The sequence below is a fragment of the Rattus norvegicus genome, chromosome 16 (assembly GCF_036323735.1).
Source record: "Rattus norvegicus strain BN/NHsdMcwi chromosome 16, GRCr8, whole genome shotgun sequence".
Classification (NCBI taxonomy): Eukaryota; Metazoa; Chordata; class Mammalia; order Rodentia; family Muridae; genus Rattus; species Rattus norvegicus.
In genome coordinates, this window is record NC_086034.1 from 82,428,822 (window position 1) to 82,449,148 (window position 20,327).

The window sequence follows — 20,327 nt, forward strand, 5'->3', positions numbered from 1 at the left end:
CCTAGTGTGCTTTGTCTGCATTTCTTCCCTATAATTATGTGCTTCTGCCCAGGGCCTTGCTCCCTCACTTGAAATCCTTGAATTACATTTTAAGGATGGAAATACTTAAGGGACATAAACTACGCTCAAGAGAAAAAGCTGTAGCTTCGCTTCTGTGTACCTGGCAAGTTTTAGCAGGGATTGTAACCCAGGGGTCACTGGTGATGCCGTGGCTTATTTCTATCCCCTCTGAAGGAAAGGCTAAGTATTTACTCAGTTTACAAAGAAGGAAACGAAGTGGCATTTTTAAGCCAGCAATTATATAATCTTTTATTTTTAAGAATCATTTATTTTACAAATTATTTATTACTTATAAATAATGTAGTCTATGAGTACACTGTCTCTGTCTTCAGACACAACAGCAGAGGGCATCAGATCCCTTTACAGATGGTTGTGAGCCACCATGTGGTTGCTGGGAATTGAACTCAGGACCTCTGGAAGAGCAGTCACTGCTCTTAACCACTGAGCCATCTCTCCAGCCATATACAATCCTTAATTGGCATGGAATTCTGTCTTTAATACTCTGTTCTCTTCCTTGGCTCTATGTGTGTAAGTGTGTGTTGGGATGCGGGGGGGGGGGGGTGATCTATCAAAGCCAGTTACCTCTGCCTCTGACAGACCAAGGGGTAGATTCTTACCCCTTCATGATTGAAACTAAACCAAGAAAAAAAATGCAGGTCTGAAATACAAGCAGATATCACAGCACTCTGCTGAGCATTAACCCTTTGAATTACCTTTCAGAGCCTTCATGAGTGTGTGTGTGCACAAGGGAGCACTGTGGGAGGGAAGGCAGCAGCCATATAGTCAGGGTCCTGGGAGAGAAAAGATACTTTCCCCTGTCTCTAATTAGGGGCAGTTGAGGACCTTATCTCCACTCCACTCTTTCTTCCTCCACCTAAGGCCTGCGATGAGATCACAGAATGTCTGGCCTTAAAAGTAAAAGTAAGACATCAGGAATGGGGCTTGTGATGGAAGGCAGACCTGAGAAACAGAAGCTGTTTTGTTCCACGTGTGACTAGCTTTTTGAGGCAGCCTCAAACTGTGTATGATCACATATATGGGGCCTCAGGGAGGAAGCAGAGAGAAGCATGAAGCAAGCATAGCATGTACAGAAGCATGAAGTAAGCATGTGCAGAAGCATGAAGCAAGCATAGCATGTGCAGAAGCATGAAGCAAGCCTAGCATGTGCAGAAGCATGAAGCAAGCATAGCCTGTGCAGAAGCATGAAGCAAGCATAGCCTGTGCAGAAGCATGAAGCAAGCATAGCATGTGCAGAAGCATGAAGCAAGCATAGCATGTGCAGAAGCATGAAGCAAGCATGCACAGAAGCATGAAGTAAGCATGTACAGAAGCATGAAGTAAGCATGTACAGAAGCATGAAGTAAGCATGTGCAGAAGCATGAAGCAAGCATAGCAAGCACAACATTTGCCAACTGTGACCGGGAAAGGCGTGAACCTAAGCATCTTGCTTTTGAGTTCATCCTGTAGGGAAACCAGCAGTTTGTCTGTCCCCTCTCTGGCTGCTGTCTAGCTATACACGTAACCAGAGAATTTTGGCAAAAAGCCTGTGTTCTGACAGGCCCAACAAGCACTGAAGTTATCATCAACTATTTCACACTCAGACACCAAATGAATTGTTCATCTAAAGGTTTGAGAGTCCGCAGTAGTTCAACGAAATATCTTAAACTTTTATTTTGCTGGGCAGTAGTGGCACACGCCTTTAATCCCAGCATTCAGGAGGCAGAGGCAGGTGGGTCTCTGAGTTCAAGGCCAGCCTGGTATACAGAGCGAGTTCCAGGACAGCCAGAGCACAAAAAAGAATTTCAAGTTTGAAATGAAGCATGGGTGGCATAGCCCAGTATTCAGGGTGCAGAGTCGAAAGGGTTACTATGAGTTCAAGACTACCCTGGGCTACAGAGAGAGTACTGGCTTATCAGGGCTACCCAAAGAAACCCTGTCTCAAACCAAAAACAAACACACAAAATCTCTATTACTCAAAGCTGTGGGTCCACACTAGAAAGAGATGTGCTTGAAGTCTTCTCTTTCAGATACCTATCATTCCTCTAATCTAAAATTGTATCTCTTGACAAAGCATCCAGTTGTCTTTACATAATGACACTTTATGAAACTTATTTGATACACTCAAATACATTACCTTTTCAAGAATTGTTAAGATACTAAGAGTTGCTGACCTTAGCAAATATTTTAGTTTTTTCACAGCTCTTTTCCTTTTATAACCATTCATCAATACATTTTACATCTCACTTATATTTCCTGCAGAGTTAAGCTATCAAACAAGTCTGATTAATATCCGAAGTCCCCTCTTTGTCAAGGAGGAAGCAAACTACAGATCACTGGGCTGGAGGTGACTCGGCGTTTAAGAGCACTGATTGTTCTTGTAAAGGACCCAGGTTTGGATCCTAGCTCCCACATGGTGGCTCACAACCATTTGTAATTAGTCCCAGGGGAATCTGATGCCCTCTTCTGATCCCATGATACCAGGCACAAATGCTGTACACACACTTACATGAAGGCTTGTATACAGAAAATAATCTAGAAAAAATTCACAATATTGAGGTGTAGTATAAGACAAATATAATACAAATTTACTGTCTATAGATGGTTAAATTCACATTATATTTATGACATGCTGAAAGTATTTGGCTATATGGCTAACAAACTTTGCAAGCCTTAGATTTTTAAATGTTGTATACAAAACAGTAACTTGATTCCTTTCTTTTAATCCCAAGCAGCCTGAGCGAATCCTTTTGGCTACCAGTGAACTCCCAGGACCTTCCCCTCACCCTGTCCTCTGTCACAGCACTAAGGTATAAAGCCATTCCACGGTGGCTTTTATGTATGTGCTAGGGATCCAAGCGGCCTGAAGAGAAGACTCGTTACCAACCGAGCCGTCTCCTCAGCCTTGTAACAGGCTGTCTTCACAGAAAATACAGAGGAAGAGCCAACACCCTCCCTCCAGTCAAATATAAAACCAAGCAGGAAAACAATAATCATATATGTGTCTGAAAAGTAGTGATAAAATACAGTGTGTGCGCATGCGTGTTTCTTCCATTCCTTAAGGAGCAGTTACTGATTTTGCTTCCTAAAGTGTCAAAAGACCTACAAACTACTTTAACAAATTAAAATATTCAAGAAATTAAAAACAAAACACTAACTTAAGCACTTAGAACTAAAAAAACTCACCAGAAAGAAAACATGAGTTCAAAACAGCAGACAGGGTTGCAGACATCAGCACCCTGACCCCTCACCTCATACTTGAGCTGTGGAGTACTCACGGCAGTTCACGTTGCAAAGCCAGGAATCAGCCCAGAACGGCAGGCACGCAGACGAAGTGCAGAGAAGAGTTTTTATGGCTCTAGCACAGGTCCCTTCAACGAGCTTCAGGCAGACTAGTAGGAATTACCAGGGGTCTTGTGTTTTCTGTTTATCTGTAATTAAACCTAAGCGAACTCAAGTGCTTTTCTAAAAAACCCGAGCCCTCAATTCTCTTACACGGATAACTCTAGGGCACTCTGAAACCCAATTCGTGCCCTCTCGAGCCACAGCAGAGATCCCCAGACAGCACGGCTTTTCCTTCCCTTTTTAAACTTATTTTTATTCTGTGTGTTTCTTGCATGTGTGTAAGTGTTCTGTGTGTGTGCCTTGCCGGAAGGAGCCAGAAGTGGGCAGTGGAACCACTGGAGTTAAGATAGATGTGAGCCTTCGTGTAGGTGCTGGGAAGTGAACCCTGGTCCTCTATGAGGACACTGAGTGCTCTTAGCCACTGAACCAGTCAGCCGTCTCTCCAGCCCTAATATGGCTTTTCTTAAAGACTCTATAATGTCCTGTCAAACTGGCACCAAAAGAATCCAAACTTAGTTGTCAAACTATATGCTCCAAGAAAAACCTAACAGAACTACAGAGGCTCTCAAGAGGTCACAAGCTAGCTAAAAGCCATCACAAAGTTTCCCTGTCCAATAGTTCAAGATGAACTCCATCAGGAACGGCTAGAGGTGACAAGTGTAAGATCCACTGTATGGAACCAATGAGAGTTTGCCAGGGAGACAAACCCGAGGGCCACGGGTTTAAAACACTCATTTTCCCTTTTTAGCCCAAATGAGCCACTAGCACTGCCCAAGCGGAAAGGAAAGGAAGATGTGCCAACAGCCAAAACGAGGTTCCACATCTTCAGGACTTTTTCTTTTTCCTTTCCTGTCACACAGCTGGCAAGCCACGTGAAAACTCTGGGAGCACCCTATCCAAAGATGCCCTCAAATATTATCCCCATTTGGGCCATCACATTGTTACCAGACTCCCTGCCCTAAAGCCTGGCTCTGGGCTGAATGCTCCCTCCCTCCCTGAGAGACGGGTTCACTCAGAAGTTAAGGCTACTCACGGCTCTGGCAGAGCACCTTGGGTCCCAGCCTCTGTAGCTCAGAGCCCCCTAAAATTCTGGTTCCATGAGATCTGACACCCTGACTCCTGCAGGCACCCGTATGCACATGGCACATATAACTCATATAGGTACACATACATATTCATAAATGTAAAAGAATAAAACCTTTTTTAAAAAGCCATTTCTTCTTTCCCTCCAACAAGTACTTCTGTCAGGATGCTGGAGACCCATGGTGGTTTGAATAAGAATGTCCCCATAGGCTCCAATATCAGAAGGCTTAGTCACTAGAGAGGAGAATTCCTTAGAAGGATTAGAAAGATTAGAAGGTGTGGCCTTATTGGAGAAAGGGTGTCTCTGAGGGTGGGTTTCCAGGTTTCAAACACATACTGGACGCAGCCCTGCCCGCCCAGGGATCACAATGTAGCTCTCAGCTACTTCTCCAGTCCCTGCCTGCCATGGTGACAATGGCAGCCCCTGCCTGCCACGATGACAATGGACTACCCCTCTGAAACTGTATGCAAGTGCCCAATTAAATGCTTTCTGTATGAGTGGCCTTGGTTATGGTGTCCTTGCAATAGAACGTGGACTAAGACAAGACCCTCAACAGAAGCCAGGCAGGAGCCACCCAACCTTGGGACCTTCAGCCTCCAAACCTGGGAGTGGCAAATACTTCAGGAAGTAGAGAAAAAGGTTGTCCCTTTGTATATAGTTCACTACCCGTTCCTCATTTCCACTCGACCTCATCATAAAGACCATAGTGTATTTTTAAAAAACATTTTTACCAAAATTTTGTTCATAATTACCCGTATTCTCTAGTATTAATGTTTTCTCTACTACATTGGGGGCGGGGTTCTATCAAGAAGATAGTCCTTGGAAAGCCAGAAGGACTTTCAAGAAAGTGACTCTGCTTAAACTTTACTTCAGTCTCCAGGGCTGACAAGTGGTTGAGCCACTCAGCACACTCCAGATGCAGCAACTCCAGCAGCACGCATGTCCCAGACATCCTGCCCTTGTCCACTACTCAGCTGCTTCTGAGGGACAGTTTAAAAATGCGTTTCCTTCCTCTGCCCTCATCTTCCTCTGCCCATAGCTCTAACTGCAGCCCAGAGCTCCTGCCAAAACGACCTCCATTTTGGTTATTTAGAACGGTGCCATTTAAAATGGTGCCAAAGACTTTCAGGGACTGGGAGAAAGGGGGTTTGTGAGCTGGAGTGAGGCTGGTGAGCAGCGATGATTGACTTTGACAATTGGCACCAAAGTCACACGTTAATGGAAGGGTCACAAGCTCCTCTTGCCAGACACAGAGAGGACTCCACTCTTAGCAGGCAGGAACTTTCTTCAAGCCCAGGAGGGATGAGGTCTTTGTCTAAATGCCAGACCTGGGGCAGAGGACATTCCGGGAGTAGGGGATGACTTTTCAGGGATTTGTTAGAATCCAAGGTAGTCACAGACTCCACCCCCACAGATGTGGGTACCACTGTTTTCTCCCTGTTGTAGTCCATGAAAACACGACGTTGAAACTCATTAGAACTAGTCTTACAGAGGAAGAAAATAAAAACGCATTGAGCCAGTCATATTGTTAAGTGGCTGTTGTACAGGGAGCAAAGTCATTCCATCACATTAGTTAGTTGTTCTTAATACATCCATGGTCTAAAACCACAGTGGACCAGGCAAGAACAATGGCTTAAACCTCACACTTTAAAACAGTATTAGTCAGGGTTTCTATTCCTGCACAAACATCAGGACCAAGAAGCAAGCTGGGGAGGAAAGGGTTTATTCAGCTTACACTTCCACATTGCTGTTCATCACCAAAGGAAGTCAGGACTGGAACTCAAGCAGGGCAGGAAGCAGGAGCTGATGCAGAGGCCATGGAGGGATGTTACTTACTGGCTTGCTTCCCCTGGCTTGCTCAGCTTGCTCTCTTATAGAACCCAGGACCACCAGACCAGGGATGGCACCACCCACAAGGGCCCTCCCCACTTCATCAGTTATTGAGAAAATGCCTTACAGCCGGATCTCATGGAGGCATTTCCTCAAGGGAGGCTCCTTTCTCTGGGATAACTCCAGCTTGTGTTTAGTTGACACATGAAACCAGCCAGTACAAGGGTTTTAAGGCTTTGAACCTGAAGAGTAATCAGACAGTAAATCTTACTGTCTGAATCCTAGCTGTGCAGTGTAGTAACCACCCCCACCCCACCACCACATTTAAAATGAGGCAGGTAAGACTGGCAACTGGCTGAAATCAAACCACCTTTATCCTGACTTACAGAACTAAGGAAAACGCCTTAGAATGTACTGCTCAACACGAGCACTAGTCTTGTACTAGTGTCAAGTGTATGACATGTGGTTATAATCCACTGAAAAGTCCCATAATTAATCTTGCTGACTTGAGAGGACAGATGTGCATGTACTGGTGAAGCACACCGATGTGCCTGGGGCACTTTCAGGAGTGGGTTGTGAAGGCTCTGTTCTGACCAACGTCTCAGTCACTAGAATAAAAACTGAACACACAGGGTTGGGGATTTAGCTCAGTGGTAGAACGCTTGCCTAGGAAGCGCAAGGCCCTGGGTTCGGTCCCCAGCTCCAAAAAAAAAGAACCAAAAAAAACAAAACAAAACAAAAAAAAAACTGAACATACCACCGGGAAGTGGTGGTACACTGGGCAAGGTTGGTCACTGGTGGTGTGCCTGGGAGGGACGTATCTTGGAAATGGCCCTTCCCCCTTCCTCTTTTGTCTGGATCCCTTGAGGGGAGCAGTGATCCTCTGCCACACCTTCCTCCTTGCCACATGCCTACAAGCCACTGAGACCTACAAACCTTAGAGCCAAAATAAGCCTTCTCATTTAAAGCATCTTCCTCAGGCATCATCCGTCTGGTTGTAATGCACTTATTGAAGAAAGCGCACACGCAGATGCTAACGTGAAAGCCGTTTTAATTTGGTCGGTACACATTTAACAAAATATGTTAGAGATACAAGGTATTTACAATGGCAAAACATGTGAAACAAAATCAAACTGTTTTCAGACAGGAATGCTTTTTGAGGCAGGATGTCACTGTGCTGCCCAGGCGGGGCCCAAGTGAACCCTCTCCAACCCAGCTCCCCAGTGGCCGAGTCGGAGTCGGTGAGCAGTGCTGCCAGACCGCACTGCTCGTCAACGTCCCATGCGAATCCGGAAGACTTTCAGCTCCCACTCACTACTCGGGTCTCGAGCCCCAACACAAAGTCCACAAGGCCCAGCCTAGGAGGTACAAACACTAGCACATTTGGCAATTAAAGATCATCTGCTGATGGGAGCTGGCAGGGCAGTGAAGGGCAAGCCCCACAAGGAAGACTTCACTGGAAGGAACTAGAGGGAAGTGGTGTCCTTAATCACGTGGCCTTCTCAGCCTGCAGAAAATACCAAAACTGCTTTAAAAGCTCACGAGGCTGTCCTACCAGCAGAAAACCAGCAACCATAAGGTTCCAACTCTCTTCAGCAGCACTCTCACCCTTCCTAATGCCGTGACCCTTCAATGTGTTCTTCATACAGCGGTGACCCCAACCACAACATTATTTTCACTGCTGCTTTATAAATAATTTGCTATCATCATAATGTAAATATCTGTGCTTTCTGTGAAAGCGTCTTTCCACCCCAAGGTTGAGAACCGCTGCTCTGTAACAAACATTAATGAACATCAAGAAAATATTAAAGATTTATAAACTATTTTACATGAAAAAATAAGACATGGTTCAAAAGTACATTTAACAACATTTTCCTCAAATTTACTCTTCATGCTCAGTTCTCACACATCCCGTTTTTGTTTTTTTGTTTTTTTTTTTAAGTACTAGGGATAGAACCCTGGAACGGTTAGTATGCGAGACATGCTGGGAGAGGCTCTGCACTGAGCCTCATGTAATAATTCCTATGCTCTGAAATCAGTCACACATGCACACACACACAGACAGACACACAGACAGACAGACAGACAGACAGACACACACACACACACACACACACACACACACACACACACGCCCGCAGTGGAGGAGAAAGCCTCTGATTGGGTTTAAATTTGCTCGTTTACTAAATGGCTTGCCTACTTTCCCCTACTCCTTGTATTATGACTAAAATAAGCTTAAAGAAAATGAGTTATATCCATCTGTAATCTATAACAGAAATGTATTGACTTATAAAATAGCCAGTCACATAAACAAGAGATCATATGAAAAAATAACCAAGTACTTACTCTCTGTAACACTACTCAGACAAACAGGACACACACTACACACACTCCGACTACCGATCCGTTTAGGCTACTCAACACCTAAGAGTTTGGCAAGCAACACTGGAGGGCGGGGTCAGTGTTTGAAAATCACATCTGTGGCTCCTCCAATGGCGATTCAAGAGCTTCCACCAGCTTCTTATTTGCCTCTTCACTGTGCCGGCTCTGACAGTGGGTTAAATGTTTCTTAAAGCCTCTTGGGAAATTGGATTCAAAATTACAGCGTGGACATTTAAGTAAGCTCTGCCCATGGGCTGCTACATGATTTTTAAGGAGAGACTCCAAAAGAAATGCTTTCCCACAAATTGTGCACTTGTATGGGCTGTGGACATTGTGCTTATTAACCAAGTGGTGCAGGACAGCGCCTTTCTTCATAGCCCGACAACAACAGATTTTGCAGAAATATTTCCCTTTTCCACGTTTCATGTACTTTGCAATCTCCTCTTCAGAGATGAAGGCTTCCTTCTCCTCCGTGAACTGAAGCACATTTTTGGCCTGCTCTGCACTACCCATCTCCATTTTGTTCTCTTTGCTAAAATCGATAGATTCCACATCCACCTGTTCCTGATCACTGCTGGACTCCTGGCCCTTCATGTCCAAGGGGTCTAAATCTGCTCTGAATTCACTGCTGCTGAGCTCAGCATCCGAGCTCTCCTGGCTGTCCTTCTTGAGCTTCTTTGTAGAAGGAAATAGGGCATCGTCTAACAGTCTCTTGGGTGTGGCCAGAAGCCCCTCCTGGACCAGACTCTCACACTTTGCATCACCCACAGCTTCAAGTTGTGCTTCCTCACTGAGCTCAGTGGCCTTCTGGGCCTCTGAGAACACAGCGGATTTGGGGAGCTCAGGTAAAAGTACATGCTTCCGGGACTCTGGGAAAAGTGCTCGTTTCCGTGGCTCGGGAGAAGCAGGAAGGACTGCTTTGGTGGGCTCAGGAAACAGTGTGGACTTCCTAGGCTCAGCATCGATAGACAGGACAGGCTTCCATATGTCTGAGGCTACCTTCGGTGACTCAGACGAGCCAGAAGCAGCATGTTTCCTCGTCTCAGAGAAGATGTTAGGCTTCTGAGAGTCCATAATGAAGGAAGACTTCCAGAGATCAGGAGAACTACCACAAGAACTTTTCTGGGGCTCAGGGAAATCGAGTGAAGCAGGAGAAGTTTTCCGCTGCTCAGGAGAAAGCTTCCACAGGTCTGGTGATCCTGAAGGCTTCCTGAGCTCTGGAGAACCTGCTGGACTTCGGATCTCTGGGGAAAGTGGCGGGCCTGGTCTGCGAAGCTCAGGAGACACAGGGGGCACTGCCTTCCAATGCTCAGGCGACAAGGGAAGGGCTGTCTTTCGGAGTTCAGGTGGACCAGACTTCCAAGACTCCGGAGATGTGGGTGGTGTTTTCCAGGAACCAGATGAGACTGAAGATTTCCAGGATGCTGTGGACATCGATGGAGCAGGTTTCCAAGGCCCAGGAGATACAGAAGGTATTGGCTTCCAGGGTCCAGGAGACATAGGTGGGGCAGGCTTCGATGACTTCCACGCTCCTGATGCTGCTGAAGGGCTGGACTTCCAAGGTCTAGGAGAGCCAGGTGGTCCTGGCTTCCAGGACCCTGGTGACACTGCTGGGGTTGGTCTCCGTGGCTCTGAAGTGACGGCAGGAAATGGCTTCCAAAGTTCAGGAGACTCTGAAGGGGATGGCTTTCTTGGCTCAGGTGAGGCAGTCCTCACTGGCTTCCGAGACTCTGGAGATGCAGTGAGGGATGACCCCCAAGGTTCAGGGGAAGTGGCCAGAACTGGTGACTCTGGAGACAAGGCTGAAGGGGGAGCCCCTGTATCTGCAAAGGGAGAGTGTCTTTGGGGTTTGCAGCTGACAAGAGCAGACTTCACTGACTCAGGAGAAGGGACTGGCTCAGGCTTCTCCAGCTCAGGAAGCTCACAGGGTGGGTCTAGACACTCAGGGGAAGAAACAGGAGCAGTTTTTGAGGCCTCAGCAGGAAGACAAGGAGCTTGTGGCTCGGGAGAAATAACAGGAGCAGAGCTCTGAGGCTCCAGAACCGGAGGAACAGACGCTTGGGACTCTGGAGACAAACTCGGACTAGTTTTCTGTGTTTCTATGGGGAGGGTTGGAGCGGGCCTCACTTCTGCTGGGTCAAAGGCTGTGTTCTGTTGCTCGGGAAGGGAAGGGCTTTTCCCAGACTCTGTCTCTTTGCTCAGCTGCTCTTTTGGCGGCTCACTCCACTTGTCGGAGGCTGCGTGCTTGGCTGTGATGTGATGGTACACATTGGAGTACATCTTGCTGGTGAAGAAACACTTATGGCAGTGGAAGAGCTTTGCACTCTTCTGGTAGAAGATCAGCTTGCCCAGTCCCCCGGCATCCATATCATCACAGAACTCAGGGTGGATGGTGCCCATGTGAATCTGCACATTCTCGTAATCAGTGCCTCTGAAACTGCAGTGGCCACACTCCAAGCTTATCGCTGGTTTCCGAAGCTCCTGACACACCTCCATCTTCTGTCACACCGCAGGACTGTGCTTGAAAGACTTCGATACTGCTGCAACAGAGAAAGGAGTTATTCCACAGGCCTCTGTGCCGAAGAGCTGGCACAGGTCTAAGTCCCATGTGCTTAACTGAGAATGTCTACAAGACGTCAAAGAAAAAGGAGACTACCTTCTGACTGAACCACAGCACTCTGAGCTTTATACAGGTCATCTCGTTTAACCCTAACACTCTCACTCGAGCACACCCTCCTCATCTCTGTGTGAAGTCATGGCTGTGCTTTCAGAGACACTGACTGACTTGCTCTAGCCCAGGGTTAGGACATCAGTTTCTCAAGAATGAGCTCCTAACTTGTAGCTTTACACTTAGATCCTAAAATCCTCAAGCAACAAGCTGTCCACACACAGAGCTGATACATACCTAGGTGACTTAAATCTAGAAAACACGACCTGGAGAGATGGCTCAGAGGCTAAGAGGTCCTGAGTTCAATTCCCAGCAACCACATGGTGGCTCACAACCATCTGTAATGAGATCTGGTGCCCTCTTCTGGCCTGCAGGTATGCATGCAGGCAGAATGCTGTATATATAATAAATAAATCTTAAAAAAAAAAATCTAGGAAGGAACTTTAGATCCTTTCCAGAAAATTAATAAGTCTAGCTATGGAAGGACTGTTATGACATATTCCTGGTCTTATCTTCTATCAACTTTTGGAATATTTTAACCACCCTAAGAGTAAAGATAGAGAAGCCGTCAGAAAGTCTGAGATAGGTCCTACAGAGCTCTTCAGAGTATCCCAGCACAGGCATCAAACAGGGCACAGTCAGCATGGACGCTAGAATTTCTAGCCAGGTTTTCACTGTAACCAGAGTTACTGAGGAACTGCTCCAGCCATATATAGGCAGAGAGCATTTTACACGCATGGCTCACACTAAACCTATGCCCACGTGCTCTAAGAACCCACAGGACATTTCTATAGAGTAAGCATAGAACTCCCTTCTACTTTTTGTATAAAAAGAGTATTTCTGTAGAAAACATTTCTAGTAGATTACTACTTGGTTCAAGGCTGTTTAAATTTTAAAATACACCAAGAATACAGGTGAGAAAGAATTCTCCAACTCCTCAAAACTGAGTAAACTCAAAACTCCTTGCTACACAGGCAGGATTTCACGACTGCTGTTTAATGGTATTTCCTTTTTATTTTTCTATGGGTTTGTTTCTTTTCTTTCTTTTTTTTTTTTTTTCTTTCCTTTGAAAGGCAAGGTCTTGACCGGTAGCACTGGTTAGCCTGGTACTTACAATGTAGCCCAGGTTGACCTGAAAACTCAGGGTAACCTCCAGCCTCAACCTCCCTCATGAATACTGGGATTACAAGAATACAGCACCACACCCAGCTTTACTGTGTTGTTCTTTCGTGAGAAAGACTGAACAATTTCCCTACTAGCCTTTTGTCTTTTAAAAATCAGGTAATGGCTCATTTTTTTTTTTAAAGATGTATTTATTATATATAAGTGCACTGTAGCTGTCTTCAGACACTCCAGAAGAGGGCATCAGATCTCATTACAGATGGTTGTGAGCCACCATGTGGTTGCTGGGAATTGAACTCAGGATCTCTGGAAGAGCAGTCAGTGCTCTTAACCACTGAGCCATCACTCCAGCCCAACTGGTTCATTTTCTATGTCCATCTTTCTTAATTGTAAACTTTATAGATAATTACAAAGAAAACAGCCCTTACCTAAAATATTTCCCAGATTATTATCTACCTCATTAATTTTACAGTATCTAACCACAAATGGTTTTTATAAAACAGATATCGGTTTATACACAAAATTTAAAACGTAAGGCTTAGGGGTTGGGGATTTAGCTCAGTGGTAGAGCACTTGCCTAGCAAGCACAAGGCCCTGGGTTCAGTCCCCAGCTCCGAAAAAAAAGAAGAAAAACAAAACAAAACAAAACAAAAAAAACCTGTAAGGCTTAGAATCTGGGTTTCTAAGTCAGGCTTCTGTGAGCCAGGGTCTCATTGAGTAGCCTAGCTTGGCCTGCTCCCCAAGCTCTTGCTTCCCCTGCCTGGGCCCCCCAACATGCTAGGACTACACACAGCACCGCACATGGCCTCCGTCAGGCTTTCTTACCACTGGTTTCCAATCATTCAGTATTCATCTTCTAATGCTGCTCACTTCCTTCTTTCCAACAGTTGAATGCTTTGTTGTGCTGTTTTTCATTTTATTTTACTTTAAATTTTTAAATTCTTTAAAACTTACCTTAAAATTTCATAAATATGTAATGTATTTATATAGTCCTGTGTCAGGCCCCCCACCAAATTCATTTTTTTTCTTTTTTTTTTTTTCTATTTTTCGGAGCTGGGGACCGAACCCTGGGCCTTGCGATTGCTAGGCAAGCGCTCTACCACTGAGCTAAATCCCCAACCCCCCCCACCACCAAATTCATGACTTTTCTTTTTTCTTTTTTTTAAATATTTATTTATTATTTTATGTATATGCGTACACTGTAGCTATCCTCAGACACACCAGAAGAGGGCATCAGCCCCATTACAGATGGTTGTGAGCCACTGTGTGGTTGCTGGGATTTGAACTCAGGACCTCTGGAAGAGCAGTCAGTGCTCTTAACCACTGAGCCATCTCTCCAGCCCCATGACTTTTCTTGAATTACTACTTTTCTCTCCCCCTTCCCCACACAAATACAATCTGTTGAGCTCATTTTCGTGGTCCTTGTATGTATGTTTTTAGGGCTAGCCACTCCATAATGGGTAACCAACGAGGTTCTGGAGTGCTGTGAGCTGAACACAGGGCCAGCACTTGCTGGCAGATGCCCAGCCCTAAGCCCCATCCTTAGCCACATTTGCATCTTTAATCCGCCTTCTTACCCCAAATCAGCTGTGTTCACCTCTTGATTGTTCAACCCCTTTCTTTGCTTACTACACAATGTTGCATTTACATTTACTAAGCGTTATCTTTATTCTGAACGCTGGTTTTTCAGGACTTCTCTCCCCATTTCTCACCACTTCCACACCTGCTCTGGCAGGCTACCTCCCCAGCACAGGAACCAGTAACTGATAAAGCTGTAACCATGACAGTAAACTCAGGCATATTGCTGAATCTTCTCTCATCATCAAGGGTAGTGATATATGCCTGCAGGCTGGCAGGGATGGCTATTCAGGAAGCTAAGGGCAAGAGGCTCACTTGAACCTAAGAGTGAGTGTTGAGGCTAGCCCAGGAAACACAGTGAGACTGTGTCTCTAAAAATAAATCTAATTTCCCATTAAGTGATATTCTACCACTTAGCAAAAGTACTGGCCCCTGCTGAGCACATGAAACACGTTCTATGACAGAGGAGATGGTGCAACCATATTCCTCCCGTGCTCTCAGTGAGCTGCAGACTACAGCATCTAAAATCACAGGATCACCTTAATTTCAAAAACAGTCAACACAAGAATTTATAACATTTTTAATTTCTGTAAGTCCTATTTTAAGTTATTATTACTCGTACTATTGGTGTGTACCCCTGACTGTCCAGGAGCTGGCTATGTAGACCAGGCTGGTCTCGAACTCATGGGAATCTCCCTTCTTCTAGTTCTCATGGTGTTTTTTCCTCTCGTACAGTCCATTTTGTTACCTACCCAAAAGGCAACCCATTCATCCTTTAGAGGGGTCACCCTAAAGCACAGGCACAATCCTTCCAATTCCCTCAAACCTAGTCAGATGCATATTTCCAGCATCCTAGTCACCCCAGACATCTCAGTTCTCATAGAGCCAGGTTCACCCCTGCAACCCTTTCCTGTCCATGGCAGTGTGTGTTCAGAAAGTACTTGATCAGTCCTCATATTGCTCAGACTTTATAAGCAAAGGAGACCCGTGCGCTCATGTCAAAACATCAAGAGTCTGAAAAAAGATCAGAAGTTCAAGGCCACCCTCAGCTCCATACTATGCTCCCGGCCTGGGAAATAGAAGCCCTGTCTCAAAATTAAAGCATCAGCAAATGCAACCGAGCTCCGGAACTCAGCCCTCACAGTGAAGGGTCTGCTTGACATCAGGCAAATAAGGAGATGCTGACAAAGGACAGAAGCAGGCATGGCAGGGGGAAGTCAGTCCAGTCAGCCAGAGGAGCCCTATCAGGCGTCTGTAACCATACCAACCGCACAAACCTAGGGTATCCTTATAGTCTCCAGCTCTAGAGAAGGTGCTCTGTTAGGAGTGTGGGCTGCTACCGAGATGACAGTGACTAAATGAAAGACAAACAAGCTGGAAGGTAGATCGTCCCACCTCATTCTGTCAAGATAGGGTTTCTCTGTGTAGCCCTAGATATCCTGGAACTCGCTCTGTACACCAGGCTGGCCTTGAACTCAGAGATCTGCCTGTCTCTGTCCCAGTGCATATACCACCACCACCCAGTAGACAGAGTCTCCAAAGAGTTGTAGCTTAATGGATGTACACTTGCCTAGCATGGGTAAGGTCAATTAGCAATGGAAAGAATAGAAGAGGCAGGGTATCCTAGTACGCTGGGAAAACATGTAAAACACATGTTGACAAGCAGTATTAAAAATTATCACTTATGAATATAAACATGTCACAAAGGAAAACTTATGGATAGTACAGACGTCTTTCTTTTTTAGATTTATTTATGAGTGTTTTGATCACATTTATATCTGTGTGTCTGGTGCTCATGGAGGTCAAAAGAGGGCACTGGATTCCTTGAACTGAGGCTACAGACTATTATGAGCTACCATGTAGATGGTGAGAATCAAAGCTGGGTTCTCTGCAAGAACAAAAAGGCCTCTTAGCAGCTGAGCCAGCTCTCCAGCCCCAGCACATTTTATAAAATGCTTTATCATGAATTGGAACAAAGTGTTTGTCAGTGGCAGCACACTGAAAAGTTAGCAATCAACACAAGACCAAAAGGACTAAGAGCCCAATCTCTTCGTTTTACAATGGAGAAAAATGCTCAGAGAGTAATTTCTTTTTAAGTGTTGTATTTTTGAGGTTTTTCTTTTTGATTTAAAAAAAAAAAAAATGAGGGCTGGAGGGATGGCTCAACGGTTAAGAGCACTGGCTTCTTTTCAAGAGTTCAATTCCCAGCAACCACATGGTGGCTCACAGCCATCTGTAATGGGACCTGATGCCCTCTTCTGGTGTGTCTGAAGACAGCTACAGTGTACTCCTATACATAAAATAAATAAATCTTTAAAAAAAGAGAGGGAAGAAAAGGCTATCCTTTAAAAACAATGTTTTCAATACAGTACATTCTGATCTCAATACAGTGCATCCTGATCTCAACACAGTGCATTCTGATCTCAATACAGTGCATTCTGATCTCAACACAGTGCATTCTGATCTCGTCCCACGCCCCTATTCTTCCCAGGTCCTCCCCATCAACCCAACTCCATGCCCTGAGAGAAACTAAACTCTTCAAGGTCTTGACTCTGAATCTTTGCTTGACAATGTGCATAGACTCCCGTCTGGATTCCGGCACTTCTGACACTAACTGTAAAGACTAAAAGTCTGCACTGGTCACTGGTGCTGTCAGCTGGTGACCCATACTTTCCAATGCATCCGCACATTAGTCCACTCACTCTCTTCCTAGTTACCGACAGTTTCGTGTCTCTATGCAGCCCTAGATGTCTTGGAGCTCACCATGTAGATTAGGCTGACCTCCAACTCCCAGAGACCCACCTTCCCCTGTCCCCAGAGTTGAGCTCTTCGATGAAAGGCGTCCAATCACCATACCTGGCCGTGATAGCCTCCTTCACTTTGATATACATGTTTCATATTAAAAATTCAACATAGAATGCCTGTGAGCTCAGTGGATATGTAAGCTACACTGGTTGCCAATCTGACACACCTGGGATACTGGAGCCTCAACTGAAAAACTGTCTCCACCAGACTGGTTTATAGGCATCTGTGGGGCATTTACTTTGATTTATAATTGCTGTAGGATATTCAGCCCGCTATAGCAAGTACTGTCCCTAGGCTTGTAGGCCTATGCTGATTAAGAAAGGGAACTAAATCAACAGTACGCAGCTATAACTGTGTTTTCAGCTCGAGTTCCTGCCCTCAACAACGGACTACAACCTGTAAGATGAAATTAACCCTTTTCTCCCCAAAGGTGGTTGATCACAGCAACAGAAAGCAACCTAGGACGTTGGATCTATTAGTCTATTGTACATACTAGTACAATTGTTCTTTATGAATAGCCTTTTTTTTAAAAAAATGATATACATCTTGACTAGTTTTGTGTTTTAAAAACAACAACACAAAGCACAAATAACTGGCACGTTTCTACACGTTTTCCAATTCTATTGACAATTCGCGTTAGTGAGGTAATTTGTAACAAGTGACACTTTCTTGTTTCCAAGTGCTGGGACGGAACCCAAAGCCTCACTCTTGCTAAGCAAGGGCTCACCATCAATCCCAGCCTAATTTAGGAAGCCCACAGTTTACATGAGAGGCAGAGTCACCTGAGTGCCGTTAGGGTTCTCAGAGTAATTTTACTGCTCAGAGTTCCTTGTGTTCTTGACAAGCATGACCCGTTTACCTGGGGGTAAAACTTCTGGGCACCGAGCGATCTTTAGTTTAAATGTGAGAGAACACTAGATTGGCACGAGTTTACACTCCACAGCAAAGTGCCAAAGCGCTGGCCCTTTCTTGGAAAACACCCTACTAGTCTGCAGCCATCCGAAAGGCTCCCTGGACAAGGCTAACCCCATATATGGTCCACGTCGGGAGACCTTCTGTCACAGGTCACAGGTCTTTAGGACCTCAGGTCAGTAGCCCTAAAGCAAATTCCTGACCGATATTGCCCCCTCCCATCCTGAGCGACGCTACGCTACACGGACAGAACCAAGATTAAAAAAAAAAAAAAAAAAAAAAAAAGACCGGCCTTGGAGGCGGAGAACAGGAAGAAGCCACGGTGCGCTCCGGCCTCCAGGCCACGCCAAAGGCACTAAAGCCCCCGCCAGCACCACGGCGCCCGCCCACCCAACCCTGCAGCCCGAACCAAGGCGCCCGCCGGCTCCTCACCCTCCGGCAAGGTGTCCTGGAGTGAAGAGGAGGATACGCCCACAGGAAACGCTGGGCTGGCCGCACGGCCTCGGGAATGGCGGCTGGACGCAGGACTAGCCGGGAAGTAACGCACGCCCGCACCGGAAGTGCCGTCGCGTGCCTCCGGGTCGCCCCCTCCCCCGGCCCTAAGGTTCCCAGCTAGGCTGGGCTTGGCGAAGCAAGGACTGAACCTCTGTCCTGGGCTTCTGTCTCTTTGCTTCCCTCTTTTTCGATAGTTTGGATTTTTGTTGCTGTTGTATTTTGTGTGTGTGCGTTTGTTTTTGTCTTTTGATTTGATCCCTTCTCAGTAAAGACGCGTTCATTGGGACACTGTCTGTACTAGGCAATAACAAAGCTCTTAGAGGACAGTAAACGGGTTTCCTGTCTTCAAACTCAAACTCTAGAAATCGGCTTCAAGTACAATTGAAATATACTCACCTTTAGTTTTAGCATTAGTCCGTTTGCTTTGAAAGATTGGGAAGACCTATTTTACCTTACTTTATATACCTATGTAATTTCTTAAGCTTTTGCCTTTGGTGGTGGTGGTGGTTTGGTTCCTTGAGTTTTGGTTTTGAATGGTGATAGAAATGAACTCAGGGCCACCTTATTTAAGCAGCCCATGCTGTCTGACACATAAAGTTAGTGACTTTTGTTTGTTTTTTTAAGACAGAGTCTCTCCCTATGCAGCCCCGAGGTTCACCTGTCTCTGCCTCTCAGGTGCTGGGCTCAAAGGCACAAGCCACCATAAGCATCCCTAACCCACTTTTGAGACTCCATGACTGCTTGCACCAACAGCCACTATCCAAGGGTCAGCAAGTTTCTTTGTCCTCTTCACTGCCACCTTCTGCATGGGTTTCTCCGTGTTTGGAGTCAACTCTTGTCAACCATGGGGCTGGGAGATGCTTGAGAAGCCAGACATAGAGTTTGGAAGCCCATGGAGTAGAGAAGAAGAAGGACCTTTCTGGCAAGTCAGGGGAGTGAGATTCGCCCTGAAAGCCTGTGTGGTGGGGCAAAGCAGCGTCTACCAGAAACCAAGGAAGTGAGATTTGAGGAAGTAAGACCTATGAGGTGAAAAGGAACAAAGCCTACCTGGTGGTACATTGTTGTTAATTGTTATGATATAAAAACACAACTGATTTTGTGTGCAACCCTATACCAAGCTACTTTGCTAATTCATTCTATTAGCTTCTGAGAGTTCAGTGTGTGCATGTGTGGAATCTTCAGGGACACAGCAAATCATATAACCAGAAAGCAGAGACACTTTTCACTCGAATGTAATGTTCTTCAGTATCCTAGTTTTGCTTCTGTGTTGCTGTGATAAAACCTAACCAAAAAGAAGCTGGGCGGGAAAGGGTTTACTTTATAAGATACTGAGGAAACTCAAGGCAGGAACCTTGAGTGAGCAGAGACCTTGGTGCTATTCCTAGCTTGCTTTCCTCCCCTGGATTGCTCGATACCTTCCTTATACAACCTAGGCCCACCTGCCCAGGTATGGAACAGCCCACAGAGGGAGGCACTCTTCCCCCATAAGTTAGCAATCAATAAAATGCCCCACAAAAATGTCCACTAGCCAACCTGATGCAGAAAATGCCTTCCTTGAGGCTCTCTCTTCCCAGATGTGTCAAGTTGACAACAAAGAATCACATCATCATCACAACTGTTCAAGCCAGAGTTGTCTGAGTTAAACAGAAATTATAAAAGCAAGACTTCTTGCACTACCCCTCATGTGAGAAGAATTCAGTCTCTCACCAGTGGGCTGTGGTGGACTTTTTATATGTGCACCTCAGGGCCGAAGTAGTTTGTCTCTACTCCTAGTTTAAAAAAAAAAAAAGCGCTCATCATGAAAATTTAATTTTTATTCAGTTATTTCTGGATCAACTAAAACGATCAAGCGGCCTTTAAAACTCACTCTAACACTATGGTGCACTGTCGTGATTGGTTTTTATCTATGGAATCAGCCTCGATTACCAGAAGATGAGTCCCACTTAGTGATGTAGCATGATCGCCCAGTGTGCTGCTAGGTTAGCCATGCTAACACTTCACTGAGAAATTCACAGCAGCATTCGTCTTGTGCTATCAGGTTTTTGTTTT

At 45.5% G+C, this 20,327-nt stretch overlaps 1 protein-coding gene across 2 annotated transcripts; it reads right to left on the reverse strand.

The window, feature by feature from the left end:
* Positions 1 to 7,350: 7,350 nt before the first annotated feature.
* On the reverse strand, positions 7,351 to 18,323 carry Champ1 (chromosome alignment maintaining phosphoprotein 1). Of its 2 annotated transcripts, none has more exons than NM_001419089.1 (2): positions 18,216 to 18,323; positions 7,351 to 11,235 (listed from the first exon to the last, which is right to left on the reverse strand). In NM_001419089.1, the coding sequence occupies exon 2, from the start codon at positions 11,192 to 11,194 to the stop codon at positions 8,789 to 8,791; it is 2,406 nt and encodes an 801-aa protein (NP_001406018.1). In that variant the 5' UTR covers positions 11,195 to 11,235; positions 18,216 to 18,323; the 3' UTR covers positions 7,351 to 8,788. The 2 variants fall into 2 exon arrangements, with proteins under 2 accessions (NP_001406018.1, NP_001100799.1); NM_001107329.2 differs by having other exon boundaries at positions 7,351 to 11,238.
* Between the last annotated feature and the right edge of the window lie 2,004 nt (positions 18,324 to 20,327).